Source organism: Lingula anatina, chromosome 4, assembly GCF_051362555.1.
Source record: "Lingula anatina isolate TDL-2025a chromosome 4, LinAna3.0, whole genome shotgun sequence".
Lineage (NCBI taxonomy): Eukaryota > Metazoa > Brachiopoda > Lingulata > Lingulida > Lingulidae > Lingula > Lingula anatina.
This window is the reverse complement of record NC_141770.1, coordinates 29,020,261-29,042,647: the sequence shown is the minus strand read 5'-3', so window position 1 is coordinate 29,042,647 and position 22,387 is coordinate 29,020,261. Positions and strand designations below refer to the sequence as shown.

The 22,387-nt window shown below is 37.2% G+C and overlaps 1 protein-coding gene across 3 annotated transcripts; it reads right to left on the bottom strand.

The window, feature by feature from the left end:
- Positions 1-332: 332 nt before the first annotated feature.
- On the bottom strand, positions 333-22,345 carry LOC106172242 (matrilin-1). Of its 3 annotated transcripts, XM_087010413.1 has the most exons (9): positions 22,106-22,345; positions 21,228-21,384; positions 13,490-14,050; positions 9,186-9,746; positions 6,578-6,716; positions 6,289-6,464; positions 4,022-4,160; positions 3,733-3,908; positions 333-597 (listed from the first exon to the last, which is right to left on the bottom strand). In XM_087010413.1, the coding sequence occupies exons 1-9, from the start codon at positions 22,271-22,273 to the stop codon at positions 536-538; spliced, it is 2,139 nt and encodes a 712-aa protein (XP_086866539.1). In that variant the 5' UTR covers positions 22,274-22,345; the 3' UTR covers positions 333-535. The 3 variants fall into 3 exon arrangements, with proteins under 3 accessions (XP_086866539.1, XP_086866540.1, XP_013408326.3); XM_013552872.3 differs by lacking the exon at positions 333-597 and having other exon boundaries at positions 3,544-3,908; XM_087010414.1 differs by lacking the exons at positions 3,733-3,908; positions 4,022-4,160.
- Between the last annotated feature and the right edge of the window lie 42 nt (positions 22,346-22,387).

Sequence of the window (22,387 nt, the reverse complement as noted above, 5' to 3'; positions counted from 1 at the left end):
AGAATGTTTGACAAAAGAAAAAAAAAAGATGTAACGGCGGGGGAAATGTTTTGACAATTTTCGTACTGGAATTAAAATTGGGAGCGCTTACAGACAAACCGTTGACAAATATTTTACCAAAGAGTTTGAGTTTGTGACTCTGCTTAATTCAATAGTCCGAAGCAAAACTAAATATTAATCTCACAGCAGATATCTCGTGTTTTGTGTAAAGATTAATTGTATTTCTAACTGCGACATTTCCCTCACTGAAAGACTGTGTTTTTGCCTGCAATCAAAACATTTATGTGGAGTAAAATAAAACAAAAGAATAAATGACCAAAAACTATCACAACTGTGATTTTCGTTTTTCTTCATTTATTGAAATCTGAATATAAACAACACATCGGAAAAATCATAACATCGCAAAATGTGACTGCAAGACGTCGTATTCATGAAACAGAACAAAAGCCAAGTGTCTAGTAAATCTAGTACTAGTAAATCCAGCCTCTTGTAAGACGTGTATTTCCCCACGTACGACTTGCATTACTTGAGAGTCTTACGGACATATTTTATTTCGACCACGATAAAAGCATGACAGAACACGCGGCGTCGTTGTTGCTGTTAAAAAGAAACAAATAAATAGCAGTTAAATACACGTCATTAGTATCTACAAACTGAAGGAATCTTTGAAATAGAGAGCAGATAAGAATACAATTCATTCCCGCGTTTTTACCTGAAATTTCCTGCACACAGCCCCTATAACAGCCGCGTAAAATAACACAACCACAAACAGACTGAAAAGACCAAATGTCGAAAAAAAATTCCCCACTTAGCAAAGACTTTCAAATTTTATATATATATATATATATATATATACTTTTCCTAGCAAAAAGGTGTCACCCCCAGGGGCGAATCTAGGATTATTTGAAGGAAACCCTTAAGGCCCCTCCTGGCGGGGGGTTCGGGGGCCTGCCACAAATGTTGGTAGTTTAGAGGGCGAGCGTTGTTATTTAGTACGGTTTAGAACTATGATTTAGCTATGCGAAATTCTAATTTTTAAAGGAACCATTGGTATGATATTTTTCAGGAATCAAAGTAGGGGTCTGGACCCCCCCTGCCCCCCCCCCCCCTAAATCCGCCACTGGTTTTGATTTAAGCAAGCCCCTATTAGAAGACAGAAAGCATATTTGGCAAAGAATGTTCTGCAGCGAAGATACCATTTTTGTTTGCTGAGCGTGGTTTACAGGGGGTATAACAGGGGCAGACCCAGGATTTTAAGAGGGTCCGTTTTTTAACGAATTATAGACCTCAGGTCCCCTTATGGTGGGGTTCGGGGCCCGTTGAATGACCCTAGAATACATGTACTTTAGTGTTTTGGAAGCCAAACGGTGTTATTTGGAACGGTTAAGAAACATAAATCAGCTAGTCAAAATTCTAATTTCAAGAGGGGAACATTAGTATGATTATTTTCAGAAACCTAAGGGGGGGGGGTTAGGACCCCCTGACCCCCCCTCTAAATCCGCCACTGAAAACTTATCTCATGTTATTTGACGAATTGACAGCCCATGCGTATTTACGCTTATCGCCTAAATAATAAGAGTCTGAGGTCATTTTTATTACATTGAAATATATATGTGATGCCCTTTTTACAGTAGCAACATTTTATAAACTATGCTCGACTTATGGCCTACAATGAAGCTTCATATATCGGCCTACCGGGTATTGAGATTGTCAAAAAGGATACTCTCAAAACTCTTTTTAACATAATACAGGCGTGGATCCAGGATTATTTGAAGGGGGGTCCAGAACGATAACCTTGGATGCAAAGCCGACCATCGGCCTCTTGGTGTGGGGTTCGAGCGAACAGAGCCCTTTGATACGGTTTATAACAATGATTTAACTAGTTAAAATTTTAATTTAAAAAGGGGAATATTGGTGTGATATATTTTTCAAGAACCGAAGGGGGGGGTGTGTCAGGACCCCCATCCCCCCCCCCTCTAAATTCGCAACTGACCCCTACCGCATTTTGTACATTGCTATAATAATTTCATTTTACTATTACATAGGCAACTAGGCAACCCTTCGCCTTGTACATTGGGGATCTGAGTAATAGAAAATTGACCTATCTAGCGTAAGCATTGAAATATCCCAACCCCAATGATATAGTTTATATGCGGCCCCTAAGAGAGAGGGATACGTTTTTACCAAGCGTTTAACATAGGAGGGCATTTTAACCCGACAAATACCAGAGGATTGGGTTGTTCTATGAGAACAATCCAGAGATTTAGACAAAATCATAAACAAATAGACATATGGGTAAAATTGTTGGGTAAGGCATGCCGAACGAAACCACACCAGAGAAGTTATAATGATAGCACCCTTCACTGTAGAAAACGTTTCATTTAGGAACTTGATTCCAACATCTAACAAGATAGGGCGAACAGTGTTTCCAAGTTTATCGTCATAAGACAACTGCACAATCACCATTATTTCACAGGTTTTCTGTTAATCTCTAAAATTGTGACCTCTACAGCCGGAAAAAAATTTACCGAAACGCACAAACACAAAAGGCAACTTTAACCTTGGGCAAGCACAAGCTCGTATTTTTGGGAACCCTGCCATGGGCATCAACTGTAGATACGTTAAAGAAGGAGACGGGCACCGTAGATAGCAGGAAGCTGGCCATGATGTCTGACGAGAATGTGCCGGTATGTAAGATGTCGGTTGCATTAGAAAAATAAGAAGACGACCACACAAACTTAAAAACTCACAAATAAACGAGCAGATTTATAGATATGTGAAATCTTTTTCGAAAGTTATTAAGAAATCACCATAATACAATTAGGTGGGGATGGTGGCCATTTTTTGTGATGAGAGATGCCGGCGTGGTGGTAATTTCTATTAATTTCTGTTAAAGGAAACAAAAAATTAACAGTTACATACACCATATCAGCTAAAAGGCAAAGGTAATTTGACTGAGAATTGCCGAAAAAAAAATCTTATACATAACACGGACTTGGTGATATAGCAACTGATTAATTGGAGACTTCCATCTGTTAATGTATATTGATAACGTACAAGAATTCTCAACATTTTTGTTGAAAATTACAATTTAGGACAAAATCATGGGGAAAAGTAAAAGTTCAATTCCAAATTTATGAAGTGCGTTCCATGGTGAAAATTAGGTCAAAGCCCAATTACAAGATCATAGATTGCCAGCATATGACTATTCTATTTCAGTGGTAACTATGGGCGTATCTCTGGCCGTTTTAGAGATATAAGGTACAGAAAATTTGCAAATTTAAGTTCATGTTGAAATTTGGGTCAAAGTTCAACTGTTAACTATTATACTAATCTACAAGTAAGATGCAAGATAGTATGGTAGGGCAGTTATAGAGAATTCACTGTTCCAGCTATTTTCAGCATATGGGGAAAATGAACCTCTTCCCTTCCTTTGTTAGAAAAAAGGGGAGTAGGGGTTAGGTCACCCTCAAACAGCATTGGGACGAAAGAGTTGCAAAGTTCAGTTCATGGTGAAAAGTAGGTCAAATGTCAATTTCAAGATCACAGTTAGATTGCTAGTTTATTACTTCCTATTCAAGTTCAACAGTAACTATGGGCATATCTCTACCAGTTTTGGACATATAAGGGACTAAAAAGTTAATTTATTAACATTAATGGCAAAATTAATCTTAATACCATTATGTAGCATGACTAAAAGACGTGATTGAAGAAAACAGTCTGTTCATCCACCAGTGCGGCACCTGACACCAGCATCCTCATAGTGACGACAGTTGTGTTTCCCCCAGCCTCTGTGACCACAATCTTGGATAGAGGCTTCGTTCCCAGAGCAGGCGACGTTATCCATAAGAATGGAACCAGTACCTCGTCCAAAATGAGCGCGGGAAACGGAAACAGAGCCAGTGGGACTAGAATTTGTAAGCCACATTAATAATTTGACATAATCAGATTAAACAAATGAATAACACTTTTAAGATTAAAATAAGTAGCAAATGAAACATAAAGTAAACAATGCGCTTACTTGTAACCAAGCATTCTGCAGACCACACGGGCATCGTTGTTATCCCAGTCGTCATCACAGACAGTGCCCCATTCACCGTTGTAGAACACCTCAACTCTGCCCTCAACTCCACGAGCACCACCCACCAATCTCACTTTAACTACAAAGATTTTTAGATGACGATAAGCAAAAATTTTCATTAGAACTACTTATTTGACCAAACATATTGTTTCTTACAATTCTGGGTGGTTTTGGTGTTCATGAGTATGAAAGTAGCAAAATGTGGAAACATTGCTTTTATATATTGACTTTATTATATTATATTATATTATATTATATTATATTATATTGTACTTAACGTTTTCGAGTATGTTCAAAGTGTTACCAAGTGCATAAGACTCGAGTCCATGGAAAAAATAATCTTAATAGCTATGATTTACAAAATCGTAAATCTGTGGCAGAATGGCAAGAAAAAGACAGACAGATCACGTGTCACACGGAACAGTCCGCACAGATTTAAAGAGTTATACCCAGACTGATGTTCCTACACAGAGCCCACACCTAATGTATCGAAATCTTACCGCCAGAATACAGGACTCATTGTCCTTCCGGATATACTGCTGCAACTAAAAAAAACAACCAGTCCGATCAGAATGAGGGGCAAACCAGAATGGTTTCAGCGAGTTAGAATACAAGACGACCTCTGAGGGAGCCACTGTTAACAGTAAAACAGCGTCGTTTGTTTCTCTAATGAATTGGGAACTATGGCCGTATCTGGGTAGAACACTGAAACCACATGGCTCTCTTTACTGAGGTCAGATTTCACCTGTACCACCCAACTAATCAAACTACAGTTTACAGACACCCTGAAAAAGGCTACGATAAGGCGTGTGCCGCGTCTTTAATGACGGTCACTGACAGCGTCAGCGTTTGGAATGGATACCACTATGGTGTCAAAACACCATTGATAGCCATCATGAAAACCTGAACCAGATCAAATAAAGGAATAATCTAGGAACCACTTGACTATCATTTGATAGGGGGCACCTTCGGAACACCTTTAGATTGCACTATGAGATTGCCGCTTCACACAGAGCAGTTTCAATCGCAGATAACTTACAGAACCAAGGGAATGTGCAGCTACATTGATCATCAGAATTGCCATATTTGACACATAAACAATAAACAATATTTGGGTTACTCGCCGAATCAACGGCCTACATGTCCTACAACAAAGCCGAACCAAATCGGACAAGTTTTGGTTGTAGCTGTAATGCTATTCCAGATTAAACTCTAAAAACCCATCTCATGGATTGCCTTGCCATTTAAGAGCCCTTGTAGCAGCCGGATGAGGACAGGCGTGACAGCGACCTTTGCTGCCACTAGACACATGAGGGCCCTTTGTGGGCGTGTAACTCTTTTAAATAGGGATAATTTGAAAAATATAGAGATCCAAAATATCGCTTTCTATGGTTGTCGTAAGACTTAGAATAGGCAATGTAACTTTATTTGCTTCATGGCGAATTCAGTTTTAACTAATTAAAATTAACTGATGCCATAATGAAACAATTTAAAATGATTAAAACACTTTTAATCATTATTTTCGTCTATCAATCTGCAAAAAAAATAAATAATAATAAAATAAATAAATAAAAATAAATGATGAATTATGACTTAGAAAACAAAACTCCATATTAAATGACAAGTGTGAAACCCAACAAAGAAGCTATACATGCTTTGTGAAATGTGTCACTGGCACTTTACAATTGCCTTCATGATTTCAACTAACAATATACCACCGACTTAGATAATCAAGAATGTATTTCTATATTGATATATGAGTAACTGTTTATGTAATTGTAGTTCTCCCTCCCTTGTAAGTTTGTACCGATCCTTTTTTGTAACATATGATTGTACCGGTACATATGATTGTATCCATATGCCTCTCAATTTGTGTTCATGGTAAATCTATAATCACACTAAGGTTTATCTCGCCGCTGAGAGAAAAGATTTTATGAGTAATTTAACTAGTACATTTGTTCATTATATAAAGATAGATATTATTATATAATTTTTCATTCGCAAACACGCAACACAATTACCAACTAGAGAAATGGTAACACACCAACTGTTTTGTCATTAGTATATTATATTGTTCTTAACCTTTTTGAGTATATTCAAATGTGTTGCCAAGTTTATAAGACTCGAGTCGATGGCAAAAATAATCTTAATACCATTATGTAGCATGACTAAAATACGTGAAGGAAGAAAACAGTCTGTTCACCCACCAGTGCGGCACCTGACACCAGCATCCTCAAAGTGACGACAGTTGTGTTTCCCCCAACCTCTGTGACCACAATCTTGGATAGAAGCTTCGTTCCCAGAGCAGGCGACGTTATCCATAAGAATGGAACCAGTACCTCGTCCAAAATGAGCGCGGGAAACGGAAACAGAGCCAGTGGGACTAGAATTTGTAAGCCACATTAATAATTTGACATAATCAGATTTAAAAAATGAATAATACTTTTAAGATAAAAAAAAGTAGCAAATGAAACATAAAGTAAACAATGCGCTTACTTGTAACCTAGCATTCTGCAGACCACACGGGCATCGTTGTTATCCCAGTCGTCATCACAGACAGTGCCCCATTCACCGTTGTAGAACACCTCAACTCTGCCCTCACCTCCACGAGCACCACCCACCAATCTCACTTTAACTACAAAGATTTTTAGATGACGATCAGCAAAAATATTCATTAGAACTACTTATTTGACCAAACATATTGTTTCTTACAATTCTGGGTGGTTTTGGTGTTCATGACTATGAAAGTAGCAAAATGTGGAAACATTGCTTTTATATATTGACTTTATTATATTATATTATATTATATTATATTATATTATATTATATTATATTATAGTGTACTTAACGTTGTCGAGTATGTTCAAAGTGTTACCAAGTGCATAAGACTCGAGTCCATGGCAAAAATAATCTTAATAGCTGTGATTTACAAAATCGTAAATCTGTGGCAGAATGTCAAGAAAAAGACAGACAGATCACGTGTCACACGGAACAGTCCGCACAGATATAAAGAGTTATACCCAGACTGATGTTCCTACACAGAGGCCAAACCTAATGTATCGAAATCTTACCGCCAGAATACAGGACTCATTGTCCTTCCGGATATACTGCTGCAACTAAAAAAAAACAACCAGTCCGATCAGAATGAGGGGCAAATTGCCACTAAAGCGCACTTTCAAGGGTTTAAGTAAACACCAGAATGGTTTCAGCGAGTTAGAATACCAGACGACCTCTGAGGAAGCCACTGTTAACAGCAAAACAGCGTCGTTTGTTTCTCTAATGAATTGGGAACCATGGCCGTATCTGGGTAGAACACTGAAACCGCATGGCTCTCTTTACTGAGGTCAGATTTCACCTGTACCACCCAACTAATCGAACTACAGTTTACAGACACCCTGAAAAAGGCTACGATAAGGCGTGTGCCGCGTCTTTAGTGACGGTCACTGACAGCGTCAGCGTTTTGAATGGATACCACTATGGTGTCAAAACACCATTGATAGCCATCATGAAAACCTGAACCAGATCAAATAAAGGAATAATCTAGGAACCACTTGACTATCATTTGATAGGGGGCACCTTCGGAACACCTACACCTTTAGATTGCACTATGAGATTGCCGCTTCACACAGGGCAGTTTTAATCGCAGATAACTTAACGAACCAAGGGAATGTGCAGCTACATTGAATATCAGAATTGCCATATTTGACACATAAACAATAAACAATATTTGGGTTACTCGCCGAATCAACGGCCTACATGTCCTACAACAAAACTGAACCAAATTGGACAAGTTTTGGTTGTAGCCTGTAATGCTATTCCAGGTAACTCTGAAAACCAATCTCAAGGATTGCCTTGCCATTTAAGAGCCCTTGTAGCAGCCGGATGAGGTCAGGCGTGACAGCGACCTTTGCTGCCACTAGACACTGGCATGAGGGCCCTTTGTGGGGCGTGTAAGTCTTTTAAATAGGGATAATTTGAAAAATATGGAGATCCAAAATATCGCTTTCTATGGTTGTCGTATGACTTAGAATAGGCAATGTAACTTTATTTGCTTCAAGGCGAATTCAGTTTTAACTAATTAAAATTAACTGATGCCATAATGAAACAATTTAAAATGATTAAAACACTTTTTTAATCATTATTTTCGTCTATCAATCTGCAAAAAAAAAAATAAATAAATAAATAATAATAAAATAAATAAATAAAAATAAATGATGAATTATGACTTGGAAAACAAAACTCCATATTAAATGACAAGTGTGAAACCCAACAAAGAAGCTATACATGCTTTGTGAAATGTGTCACTGGCACTTTACAATTGCCTTCATGATTTCAACTAACAATATACCACCGACTTAGATAATCAAGAATGTATTTCTATATTGATATATGAGTAACTGTTTATGTAATTGTAGTTCTCCTTCCCTTGTAAGTTTGTACCGATCCTTTTTTGTAACATATGATTGTACCGGTACATATGATTGTATCCATATGCCTCTCGATTTGTGTTCATGGTAAATCTATAATCACACTAAGGTTTATCTCGCCGCTGAGAGAAAAGATTTTATGAGTAATTTAACTAGTACATTTGTTCATTATATAAAGATAGATATTATTATATAATTTTTCATTCACAAACACGCAACACAATTACCAACTAGAGAAATGGTAACACACCCATTGTTTTGTCATTAGTATATTATATTGTACAAGGTCATTATAATACATGTGCCAGTACAGAAATAAATTGTATTGAATTGAATTGATATTATTCATGTCATTTTATTTTTATCTGCGGTTCAGCAGTGGCCTCTAAATAAGAAAATGAATTTAATCAAAGACGACATTAGTATTAAAGTTGAAGAAATCGTTGAAATAGAAAGAAGCATATAAGAATAAGATTAATTCCTATATTTCTACTTTAAATTTTAGCGCTATATCCACTGCTCTAAAACAAAAAATCCCTAAACATACCCACATGCACCGACCTTCTCTACAGAAATGAGTTCCCATATTTTTCATTCTCTGGAAAAAAGTATATAAACGTTACACAGGGGTGACAAGGCTTCAATTTTCTTGCTAATCTATAAAAAAGGGTACTCACGTGCACAAGCATCCGTGGCTAACTGTGTCTCTATATTTGACAGCGCACTGAAGTCTGTCACAGTAAACACATATTTACTATCCGGGTCGGTAGCCATGGCCTTCAGCTCGGCAGTATTAACATTACTCCCAACTCCAATTGCGTACACAAACGCAATCTTACGCAGCATGATCGCTTCTCTGACGGTTGCCGCCATGTTATTAGACCTGCCGTCGGTCATGACGATAACGATGTTCGAGACGTTTGGCCGGTCGCCTTTGGCAGTCGTGAAACTGCTGGTGCGGGCGGTGGAGAGGGCTAAAGCTGTGTTAGTACCACCTCTCTTCTGCTTGATCTTGTCGACGGCGGCTAAGATGGCGGCCTCGGTGCTGTGAGTGTTGAGGTTGAACTCCTGCACTGCGTAGTTTGAGTACTGCAGAACGCCGACCTTTACCGCGTTTGGTCCAACGTTGAATTTCCTCACCAAAGACTTGATGAATTGCAGTTGTTTGGCAAAGTCGGGTGCGCTGACGCTTCCAGATCCGTCCAAGATGAGTGTTATGTCTGCTTGACCCTTGCAGGCTGTAAATATTACAGAGCTATTCATTTTACATTAAAAAGCAAAAAAGATTATATACTATATATGTATATATGCCACCGACGAAGAGATAAATTTTCATCATGATAAATTTAAAGGCTTTTATCTGTTTGGTAAAAACTAGTAAATATTGAAAACGTCGATTGTTTCAAAGATAGTTGTATGTCTTGGACATTGACATTTTTGGTTTTAAAATATATATAATATTTATTCGTAAGGTGGGGCAAATACACGCTATCAAGAATGCATTTCATTGTTATCCATGCCCTTTATTCTCAAAGGTCTGTGCAGCAGTAGCATCTAAACGAGGCAGCAAAGCTGTCAAATGTACAGGCAAAAAGCAGAAAATAAAGATGCAGAAAATAGGTAATTTTGTCAATGTTGATACAATAATAAATAATGCTTATAACAGCACAGTCAATCGACACTCAAAGGGATAATACCTCTTCGTATAAGATCTATATTTCACAACATTGTAAACAACTAATAGAAATAATATGTATATATCACAAATACGGCAGTTATAGCTATTAGTCTACTATCTGAGCTTGTCATCGGACCACGTGACATCCACAGATGGCTATACTCTGTTATAATCTCTTAAGAGATTATTACCAAACAAAAAACAAAAAAACAGTGACTAAATTTGAATGTAGAAATGGATTCATTAACCATCGTTAAGTATGGGAAAATTGTTGTTTACTCAAGGGAAATTCATTTTTGGTCAAAACAAACAGTTATTATCCCTTTAAATTTAATCATGCACAACAGGTAATACTACAGTTTTAGGAGCATATGTAAGAGCCCAAATTCACATGATGAAAATCTCAATATGTGCAAAATGATGACAGTGCATAAAATAATATTACATAATGTTTAAAGACATAAAAACCAATACAATTGCTCATGTGGAAATACAGAAAATGCACTGAGCTTCTGTTGGATGGGAGTTAAAAGTCACATCTTGAAGATGCTAGTGTTTAAAACATAATTTTAAAAACTCTTTTTAAATAAACCAATAAAGCTGCTATTCATACTTTTAATCTAGTTGTATCAACATAATGTGAATAACCCCATTGAGTTTGAGAATAATAAGGCATTGTTCATCTATATCATTAATGTTAACATAACACATTTTTTTCTTTTGTAAACTTATTTGCAATATTAAACAACATTTCCCTGCAAAATTATCACCGATTCCTAATTTTGTGACACAGTTAAGAGAGCTTAACCTATGGGACTTTACAATGAAATATCAACGTGTGTTTTATGTAATCTCATGTAATGGCCACTTGAAAATTAATTAGGCAAATGATTTAATTAGACTAAATAGCCCTGAATTTAGCTTGTGATTACCCAAGGGACAATTGCATACTGACCCCCATACATATACAGTAGCACAATATATCACTCTTTAAAACTGCATTGCTTCCAAAACAGAAAACAATCACAATGATTTTCCAACACAAGTTGCACTTCACTCCTATGCAACTTTTCAGTAACTGCCATAAATAACATGGTTTTCCATTGATGGTCATCCTGGCAGCAGTGTTCAAAATAGGATTTTCTTCAACTCTTATGCAATATAACATAATGCTTAACAGCATAATGACCATCAATGTTTAATAATAAAGTAAAAGTATCATGGATATTCAGAAAATGTGACTAGCAAAGGTCTTCAAGCCAATGGAAGTTCAAAGTAACACCTTCACAGTGTCGATATGTGAAAATTTTAATTCTAACAAAAAACTATATAATTTCCAGAAAAGTTAACCGATCAGAAAGGTTTTCCAACTGAAGCCATAATTTAGTCCTATGCTACTTTTCTGTAAGTCTGAGAAGAGTAAGTGACATGGTTTTCCCTTAATGGTCACTATGGAGTGTCTTTCAATTTCGAAGCAAAAATTATATAATGCTTAACAGCCAAATGACCACCAATTTTGAATAATATAATAAAAGTATCATGAATATTCAGAAAATATGACATGGAAAGGTCTTCAAGGCCATGGAAGTTCAGAGTTACATCTTCAAAAGGCCAAAATGTAAACAAGAGATACCTGTACTGAAATAATTTTCTTTCCATATTCAACACCCTTTTTATATAAAACACAATAATCAATTTACTGTCATTTTTGAATTATCAACTAAGAACATTGTTGACATAGGACAAATATCAATGGAACAATTTCAAATGTTCAATTTGCTCCATTTTGAGATTCTGAACATGATAATGATTGAATCTGACAAATTGTAAAGATATGAGTTTAATTTTATTTTGACACTTTATTACACAATACACAATACCAGGTTTACTATCATTTTTATATAATCAACTACCAATATCCTTAAGATGCAGAAAATGTCAAAAGAACACCTTTAAATATCTAATTAGTTCAAAAATGAGACTGTTAACAGTCCAAAGGAAAACGGTTTTCCACTTATCGTGTTATCGGTGTTGCATAAATGCTGAAAAAAGTGAAAAAAACAGCATAACTTTTATAAAAACCGCCTGATCATGCTGATCTTCGAACTTGACCTGCGTATAGTGAATTTTTTATCAGTTCCGTAAGTTTCAATCCAAAAGGAAAAACGGATTTCCACTTATCGTGTTATCGGTATAGCATAAATCCTTTTATAAAGAAATAGGCCTGATCATTCCGATTTTTGAACTTGACCTGCGTATTATGAATATTCATCAGTTCTGTAAGTTTCAATCCAAAAGGAAAAACTGTTTTTCACTTATCGTGTTATCGGTGTTGCATATATGATGAAAAAAGTTTTAAAAAAACAGCATAAACTCCATAAAAATGGCCCAATCATGCTGATTTTCGAACTTGACCTTCATATTATGAATATTCATTAGTTCAGTTATTTTCAAGCCAAAAGAAAAAAAAACGGTTTTCCACTTATCGTGGTATCGGTAAAAGTGCACGGCGACGACGGCGACAGCGACAGCGACGACAGACGCAGGTGACGGCTATACGTACAGACACATCTGTGTCTGTACATAAAAAGAAAATAAATTTGAAGAAATTGTTCAAATACAAAAAAAAACAAATAAGAATACAATTCATTCCTATAATTCTACATTAAATTTTAGCGCCAGCCACCCCTAAAAGAGCTGCTCTAAAACAACAAATCCCCAAACAGACACACATGCACCGACCTCCTTAAGTGGGAGGTAGATCAAATAATGACCATTTTACAGTTAAGGGCCGCTTCACATCTCCCCCTTCAAAGGTTGTGTTATTTCATGCCGTCATAGCGGGCAGTCAGGGATATGACCCCATTCCCAGAGATTAGATCGATCTACTTTAGATCGACATAACTCCCTGGGGGTTCACGCTAAATAGCTTTCAGCCGAGAGGGCGCGAAAGATACCCCCTTACAGCTTTTAGTGGGCGGGACGGACATTTAAGCTGGATTATCTGACAGTAATCTAGTGAGACTCCCCGCGGGGATAGGTCGATCTAAAAGCTCTGGGAATACGCCCATATGAGGCTTAATTAATTCAGAGCGCTATCGGCACAAGACTGACTGTCTTTCCAGCAGTGTATGTACGACATATTGAGGTGAGAGGTAAGATATGAAAACTCCCGCATCGCGGCCGTCAAACTACAGATATGAGTTGCCATATTTTTCATTCTCTGGGAATATAGTATATAAACGTTAAACAGGGGTGACAACGCTTCACTTTTCTTGCTAATCTATAAAAAAGGGTACTCACGTGCACAAGCATCCGTGGCTAACTTTGTCTCTATATTTGACAGCGCACTGAAGTCTGTCACAGTAAACACATATTTACTATCCGGGTCGGTAGCCATGGCCTTCAGCTCGGCAGTATTAACATTACTCCCAACTCCAATTGCGAACACAGACGCAATCTTACGCAGCATGTTTGCTTCTCTGGCGGTTGCCACCATGTTATTAGACCTGCCGTCGGTCATGACGATAACGATGTTCGAGACGTTTGGCCGGTCGCCTTTGGCAGTCGTGAAACTGCTGGTGCGGGCTGTGGAGAGGGCTAAAGCTGTGTTAGTACCACCTCTCTTCTGCTTGATCTTGTCGACGGCGGCTAAGATGGCGGCCTCGGTGCTGTGAGTGTTGAGGTTGAACTCCTGCACTGCGTAGTTTGAGTACTGCAGAACGCCAACCTTTACCGCGTTTGGTCCAACGTCGAATTTCCTCACCAAAGACTTGATGAATTGTAGTTGTTTGGCAAAGTCGGGTGTGCTGACGCTACCAGATCCGTCCAAAATAAATATTATGTCTGCCTGGCCCTTACAAACTGCAGATATGAATAAAGTTTATTGTTTTTATTAAAACATAAAACAAATAATGAAAGAGATTAAAAGAACTACGAAAAGGTGAGTCACGTAAGCTGGTTGGAGGTTGAGTTAGGTGCCGCCAGAATGTAAGCTTACTACGTAATGTCACAGATGTGTTTGTCCATATTTTAGTATTAATCTTATGTTATTATGTATCTGTATTATGTAATCATGTAACTCATTTTCCCAAGGCAACCACCAATTATGACGACCATTAATGAAGTTCTCTGCTACACTCTCTCCTCATGATCACTTGCTCGATCGTGAAACCCTGGAGGTGTTGTATATATATTTGGGGTAGTTTACTATAGCATGCTACACTCTCCTCATGATCAGCTGCTCGATCGTGAAATCTGGAGTGAAACCCATGGTTTATCTAACAATGGTTTAAATAAATAAAAAGGGTGTCACGGAGGTGAAGCTGCTTAACTCATAAGAATAACGAACGAAAAAATACGATGAACATTTAATAAACCACGAAGCACGTATGTTTTGACCGTTATCGCCTTTTTTACACAAGATGTCTCAACAAGAAGGCAGATGTAGTCCAATTTGTCTTTTGTTGGTGATTCTGCTTCAGGTGGCTGAGATTAGTTGATCGGTGATGCACCGTTGGTAAGAGTAGCAATCATCACTCCTGCGTTCTAACGGATTACTTTCCAACCCCCCATAATTAACGCAGCCAGGAATAGGCGCTGAAATAGGGGGTATTAAATCAGGAATTAATTTTTGTAATTATGTATCCGTAAAATAAGAATCGTAACATTATCACGTATTTTTCCTGATGGAAAATATCATAATTTATGCACACTGATCGAATTATAAAGAAAATCTCCAGATGTAAACAAAGGTCAGTCAAGTATCACTCATCCCAGGCTGCAGGGCAGATATAGAGAATTGAATGAAGCGCCAGTGATCTGGCAACCCTACAAATTTGTCATAATGATTCATGGGCAAACAATAGAAGCATGAAATTAACACCTTTTACAGTGTGAATGACGACACCTTATGAGGCTTTTGTTTCTTCCCCTGGGTTGGTATTACAAAGTAAGTATGTTGACGTAAGTGTGTTGACTTTTGCATGTTCAAAGGAACAATGGAAATGTCATTTCAAAACAAAGAGCCACATTTCCCTACTTAGGTGGCCAAAATATTGTCAATGAAACGCAAAAAAGACAAAATCACCAGCTGTTACTGACTAACTCAAATGCAAAAAGGTACGCACAGCGACAAAGCGCTATTGTAAACAATGACCCGACGATGAGATCAATAAGATGTATAAAATGACTATTTGTACTACAAAACTGTACCCCTGCCCCTACTTGTATATTATTACACACACAAGGCCACCCTATACCAGAGTTACAGATTGATTTTTCATTACACAGTCTCTTGCACTGAAGAAAAATACTCATAATTAATTTGCGGCCCTAGTAGAGGGTCTTCTCTCGCTTTCTCTCAAATCAAAATAAACTAGCAAACATGAAAATTGGCAAAATGTATTAGAATGTAGTGTTGCGAACCCTTTAAACAAGGTGAATGGTAATATGCACGTTTAGACAAATTTTAATTTTAATTTCAAATAAATTTAATTTTAATTAAAATTGATATTACCAAAATTAGTGAATGTCGTTTGCGTCATGTATCAATATTTTTGCGCATAATAGTACCTACGTTATAAACATTCAGCAAAGATATTTGGAAGGCCGCTCTTTTGTTGTTTATATCAAAGGAAAACTATTTGATACCCATCGTATCAATCATTATACCATGATAAGAGATTAGCATACTAATTTATGTCCCCAGTAATAATAACTTTAACAATAACAATAAACCTTCCTACTGTGCTTTCCGTTGCAAAAACAATTAGCCACGACTGTTTTATATATTAATAGATATTTATAATAATGACATTTTCAAAATCTTCAAAGGTACCGACAGGGACACGAACTCCCGTCGGGTAGGTTGCAGACGACTCAACGATTAACCGTTGTTCCACCAATTCTATTGCTCACGCACATAGATATCGATAGCTCTGTATTGCCGCGCATGCCGAAGCTTTGCGGAAATTGCCGAAGGCTAGGAAAATTCTTCAAAATATACTTTTATTACATTTAATCAAATCCAGACTCCCACTGCCCTGAGGTATGGCTAAAGGCTTTCAGTTGTCATCAGACTTTGTAATTTGGGAGAAAAAAGTGAAACAGTAACTTCTGGTGATGAATAATAGGTAATAGTGCTGCAAGGTGTTGTTTTTTATCCCTGATGTACGAGTAGCTTTTTCTACAGTTTCTATAATTCTCTTAACGTATGAAAATATGCAGGTTTTCTGATATAATAAGACTTTGATAAAATCAAAACCAATAATACTTTTAAAGTCGAGAGTCGGGATAAATATCGGCAAGGTGGAGATATGTCCCGCCGGCGCTTCCGCAACAGCAAGACTGAAGGACGCAAGTTACAAAGCAAAACATGTTTAGTCAAGTTAAAGACTTAATTACCGGTTTAACTTCGGCGGCAGTGCCTACTGCTGTGAGCAACATGCGCTGTCCATCGTAATCCCCCTATCATTAACACTGTCGGGGACGTGCGCATTAGCGCGTCTGATGTAGACAGCGTGTGCTATTAAAGTGACCGGGGACTTATTAGCTATAGTGTATATGTGAAAATCAGCTTGTCTGAGGGTTGGGCTTGATATGTACTCAAACTAAATAGGGACATTTTCAGTCCATGTGCTAGCAGTCGGCCATGTTTATTCCTGCCACGAGGTAGCAGCTACATGCTTACATAGGATGGCTAGGCAGATACAGTGAATATTTTGTACAAAAAGATCACCCCCCCCCCCCCAAAAAAAAAAAAATGTAGGCCTTTGAAAGGAAAATAGGGGTTAGAGTCAGTAAAATAGTTTCAATTGTAACCAAAATAAGAAAAGTAACTTTCATGTAATGCACGCTATCAAAATAATAATAATAATAATGGAGAGGAAACAGAGTCCAAATACAGTAAGTATATCTTATTTCCATTCTTATTCCTTAGGATTAAGAAAGATTAAATGGAAAATGTGCTTCAGATATTCAAAGTTATATTCATTATCATAATAGCAGATGTGCATTGTGGTGGCTCCTACTTTACATAGAGACCCAAGCTGTAATAGACCTCTTCACATAAGGGTGGCTTGACCCAACCCTTCTAATGGGCATGAAAGTACATTTTGTACAACCAGAATTGTTGTGTAAATATCCCCTTTTACGTCTATTTTGCATAAAAAGTAAAATAAAAGGCTCCGTCACACACACCCTAGTTTTGTTACTTATGACCTCATCTTCTACACCAGCACTATTCATAATAGCTTTGTAGATTTTTTTCTTTTATTTATCAACAAAATGCTGTGAATGGCTTCATTTGTCAAGGAGATCAGTGAAAACCTATTGACTTGGTAAATAGTCCAAACAAGACACCAACAGCCCATAATAGATTACCAGAGGTTTACCAGATAAAGCAAGCTAGCCAATATACTGATGAGCATCTGCTAGATGGCCAGTTTGAAATCAGTGTATGCAAGGATGTACCTGATTTAATCAGAGCCAAAATAATTAATTAAGACACACCTTTAGCCACCAGTACACATTATGGATACAGACCTCCCATAGCAAAACTAGACCCATTAGTGGCTGGTACTGCCAGTGTAAAGCAGGTTCGAAGACAGTTGGAAGTTGTGCACATATCCCTTCAGTCCTGTGGTGTATGGGGTTTGCCATGAGGCAGGGATACAATTGAAAATTATGTTGTGGAGAAGGCTGTTTGGAGTGTATTGGTTAACAATACAATTATTTAACCAACAAATGCTGGTCTGTGAGAAAAGTTATATAAAATTAGTAAATACACTGAAACAAGTGTTCCTAGTTACAAGACTTTTATACAGTAAAGTGAAATCAGTGATGGCTTCTGTGAGAAAATACTGTAATACACCACCCCTCCCTCTCTTCTCTAGGATTAAAAAAAAACAATTACTTTCCCATTTGCTTGTACCAAGTTTCATTAGAAAAAAACATTTATGTAATATAAAAAAGGTATATATATATATATATATATGCTGAAAAGGTATATATATATGCTGAAACAAGTTGCTCTGATTCATTAGACTGCATACAACAGGTAAATCTGGCTACCCCCCCCCCCCCACACACACACAAACACACATAAAACTCATTAAAATATTAAGTTACGATGCCTCAAACCAAATCATATTTTTCCATGCAACAAATATATGCATAAACTTTATAATAACAAATTATTTTAAAATTTTGACAATGGGCACTTTGCCAATGGTTATCAGCACTCATCCTTTAGGGGCGAAACGGCATTGGGTGAAGACTTTGCTGCCTTGGCGGAGGTCTGCGCTCTCGGAGTGCTTTTCTTGTTCAAAGATGTCAATCTTTGTCCGCCAAACCCGACCAATAGTTACAAGTAGTATTGTATAACTGCACGAAATACCAAAGTTCCCCAAATTATTATACTTGAACGGATATTTCTGGTTTCTTTTTGTGCTATAAATATCCAACAGCACAGGAATGCAACTACCAGTAACTTTAAGTACTTAGGTAAAGTCGGGAAAACTATGTGGTCCATGATGTTGTTCACGTTGCTTTGGTTTATGATTCGCTTACGCTCAAGCTGTTCTGACATATATATTATCTCAGACAGTGAAGTATTTTAAGTTTTCGATGTGCTTTGTTTTCAAAATTTGTGATTATGAGACAAAATTGTCTTTAACTTAGTGTTCAGGTCACCAAACGTCTTCAAACTGGGAAAATTGCCCCCGCCTTTGGTAAGCTTCGTTTTAAACATATTCAGTTCGATACTCGTAAAATATAAAAAGGTATATTGAACTTGTACGTTAAATTGTACTAAGTGCCACTTTACTGATTTGCTTTACGATGTAAAAAAAAAAACAATTCACACAAATACATTTTGTGTTCTGTTGAACATGAAATCGGTACTTCTTGATTTCTGCAAAGTGATTCTAATGAAAAAACGACAACAGCTCTAGTGAATGCACCATGTCAAGTAAAGGTGAATTGCCCGTTATCTGATCATTTTGAAAACTTATCTGTTCGGTAAATAAATATTGATAACGCAATCGTTGATTCATTTCTAACAAGATAATTGTATTTGGAGATAGACATTTATGGATTAATATTCCTCTCTCTCTCTCTCTCTCTCTCTCTATATATATATATATATATATATATATATATATATATATATATATATATATATATATATATATATATATATACACTGGACAATAGAAGTGTCCCCCCTACTGAACCAATACTAAGGGGGAGATAAATGACTGTGGAATGATATGCTCCTGGTATCATTTTATCAACATCAAATTTCACAAAAAAATCACAAAATGAGAACAAAATATACATTCTACCAAAATATGCAGTTTCAAGTCCAAAATTAGTACTTAGTGGCATGGCCACGTGACCTAATAATAGGTGCCAGTCTACGAGGCAAGGATTCATATAATTGTCTAATGCCTTCAGGGCTTATGCTGGCCCAAGCATGAAACACTGAATATAATAGAGTTAGTTTCTCTGCTGGTTAGACGGGCATTTGTCAAAAGTTTTGACATTTCATTCCACACATTTTCTATTATGTTTGCATCCGGACTCGGGGCAGGCCACATCACCCTGCGAATGTCCTGTTGGTCAAACCAATCATCAACTGCTCTGGGCCTGTGACAAGGAGCATTGTCATCCTGGTGAACAAATGGATAATTCCTGTCACCAATGATGTAAGTAATAGATGGTAGCAAACCTGACTCCAAAAGAGCGATATATTTCTACTGATTCATGTTTCCATCAACCACTATCAATTCGCCCACGCCAAAGATGCTGATGCAGCCTCACACCATGATAAATATGCTGCTCCGGGTTCGAAAATTCAGTGCATGCTTTACCAGCAGTTCGACAGCATCGTACCCGTCTGTCATCAGACGTCAGACCAAAGCGACACTCATCAGAAAAAATATATAGGACCAATTGTCATGGACTGTCCAGTTCCAGTTCCTGTTGATCCTAGTTCACTCTAAGTTGCCTGTTTTGTAACGATAAAAGAGGTTTCAGTCTTGCTACCCTGCTGCACACTCTCTGAGCATGTAACCGACGCCTAGCAATTTTCACAGACACATTCTTATGTGTGAAATTGTTCCACTGTGTTGTCAACTGACAAGCAGCGTCGAACTTTGACAACCTGGACATCAAAATTAGTCGTCGGTCGTCACGGACGGTAGTTTTTCTTGGACGACCCATCAGAGGCAATTTGTCTCTTGATCCAGTGTTTCTATACCCAGACCAGACCCTCTGCACGGTTCCGACTGAACAATTCAATTGTATCGATATTCTGACATTGCCTATATTCCGCCTCTTCAGGTTAATAACTTGACGCCTATAACCGTTAGATAATTGCCTGGATCTTGCCATATTGGAGAAAGACAGGAATAACATTTGCTGTACATGTACAAGACCAACAGTACAATTCCATGGTATAGCGGTTTAATACTCATTAGTCCCATTATAAGTAGACCAGGCATAATAACTACCCAAGATCTGCCTACTTTTATTACTCTGATTTAGGGGGTGACACTTCTATTGTCCAGTGTGTCTATCTATCTATCTATCTATCTATCTATCTCTCTCTCTCTCTCTCTCTCTCTATATATATATATATATATATATATATATATATATATATATATATATATATATATATATATGGCAGGGAAATACAGACGTTATACAATTCCTGCTGTTCTTACCTGCAGATGTGGCAGTAGCCCCTACAAACTAAAAAAATTACTAACAACGACAATGTAATCTGCGAAATGGGGGAATTGTTCAAATTAAAAGACGTAGATAAGCACGCGGTTCTTTCCTATATATATTTTATTTGTGCTAGCCACCCTTCTCCAGAGTGGGTACTTATTTCAAGGTGTCAAACTCACAGTTATGATTTTGTATGAACATAACATAAACTTGGTCGCGGTCTCTAGGGTCATGGCCATAAATATTATAAGACAAAATTTAAATGTAACCTTTATTTGTTACTACTTTATGTATCACTGACCTTTTGGTGCAACCATTCTCTTGACTTTTGCTGTGGCGATTCCCAATGTGTCAGCGAGATTTGACACCAACGCATCGGCTACCTGTTCTTGTTGCAGCTCTTCCTTGCTCTGCATTTCCACGCCTGTTTCGTAGAACTTCTTTTCCAATCCGTCTACCTATAGCAATTGATTAAAATGATTCACGTTAAAGTCAGTAAATTATTTGAATTAATAACCTTTACATTTTTCTTTTTGATTCGGAGTTTCATAAAGCGCTGTTGTCGACTAACTGTGCAAGTTTAGCACGCTCGTCCTCTCAAAGGTTACCGAAATAACTATGGCATAATAATCTTCGAAAAGAAAGGGGTTTACTTTATATTATTTCAATCCATTCGGCAAAATAAATATCCATTAATAGGCCCTTTTCGCTCTGTGTAACTGGGGAAGAAGATCATACTTTCCGTGGACTATTAGATTTTCATCTTGGTTAGAAGCAGGCGAATGTTCATTTCATACTAAATTGTTTGTTGAAACCGCGCTTAAGGGTGAACGTCATCTAAAATAACAATTGGTACTTTCCAATCTTTCCACTTTCAATAAGGTTTTTAAAATATGTTTGTTATACTGATAAATTGGTGTACAAATATATATGCTGATATTCTGTTTTAACAAAAGTGTTAAGCCCATTCAAATATTTCAAGTGCTTAGGTAATCTCAGGAACAGACATGTAAAAACAGCAAATCAATTGAAAATTAATTAATACTTTACTAGCATAGACATTGATAAAAATCCCACTCATCTATATTCAGGAAAAAAACATCGAAAATCCACGGTATATATAAAGTAAAGGGGGCTCCCTACATAAGTGTTGAACAGTTTGTTAGTACTCGAACTAACCTTTTCTTTGATCTTCCTATCAACGGTACCTGTGCCTGTATCCAGTGACGGTAGGTCTCTAAGAATTGGGATTTTGCTTTGCCTGCTTATGACGCCATGTCCACAAACAGAACTATGCTCAATAAGAACCAACAGGAACGACCATGCTAATAAACATAATGTAGCCATTCTTTAACCGTATGCACCAACAAATAAGTGTTGTTTACAACGCTGTGAAAAACTGTACGCATACGTGGAAGATCTACGCAGGCATTCTCTTATATAATAGTTATGGGAGGGGTT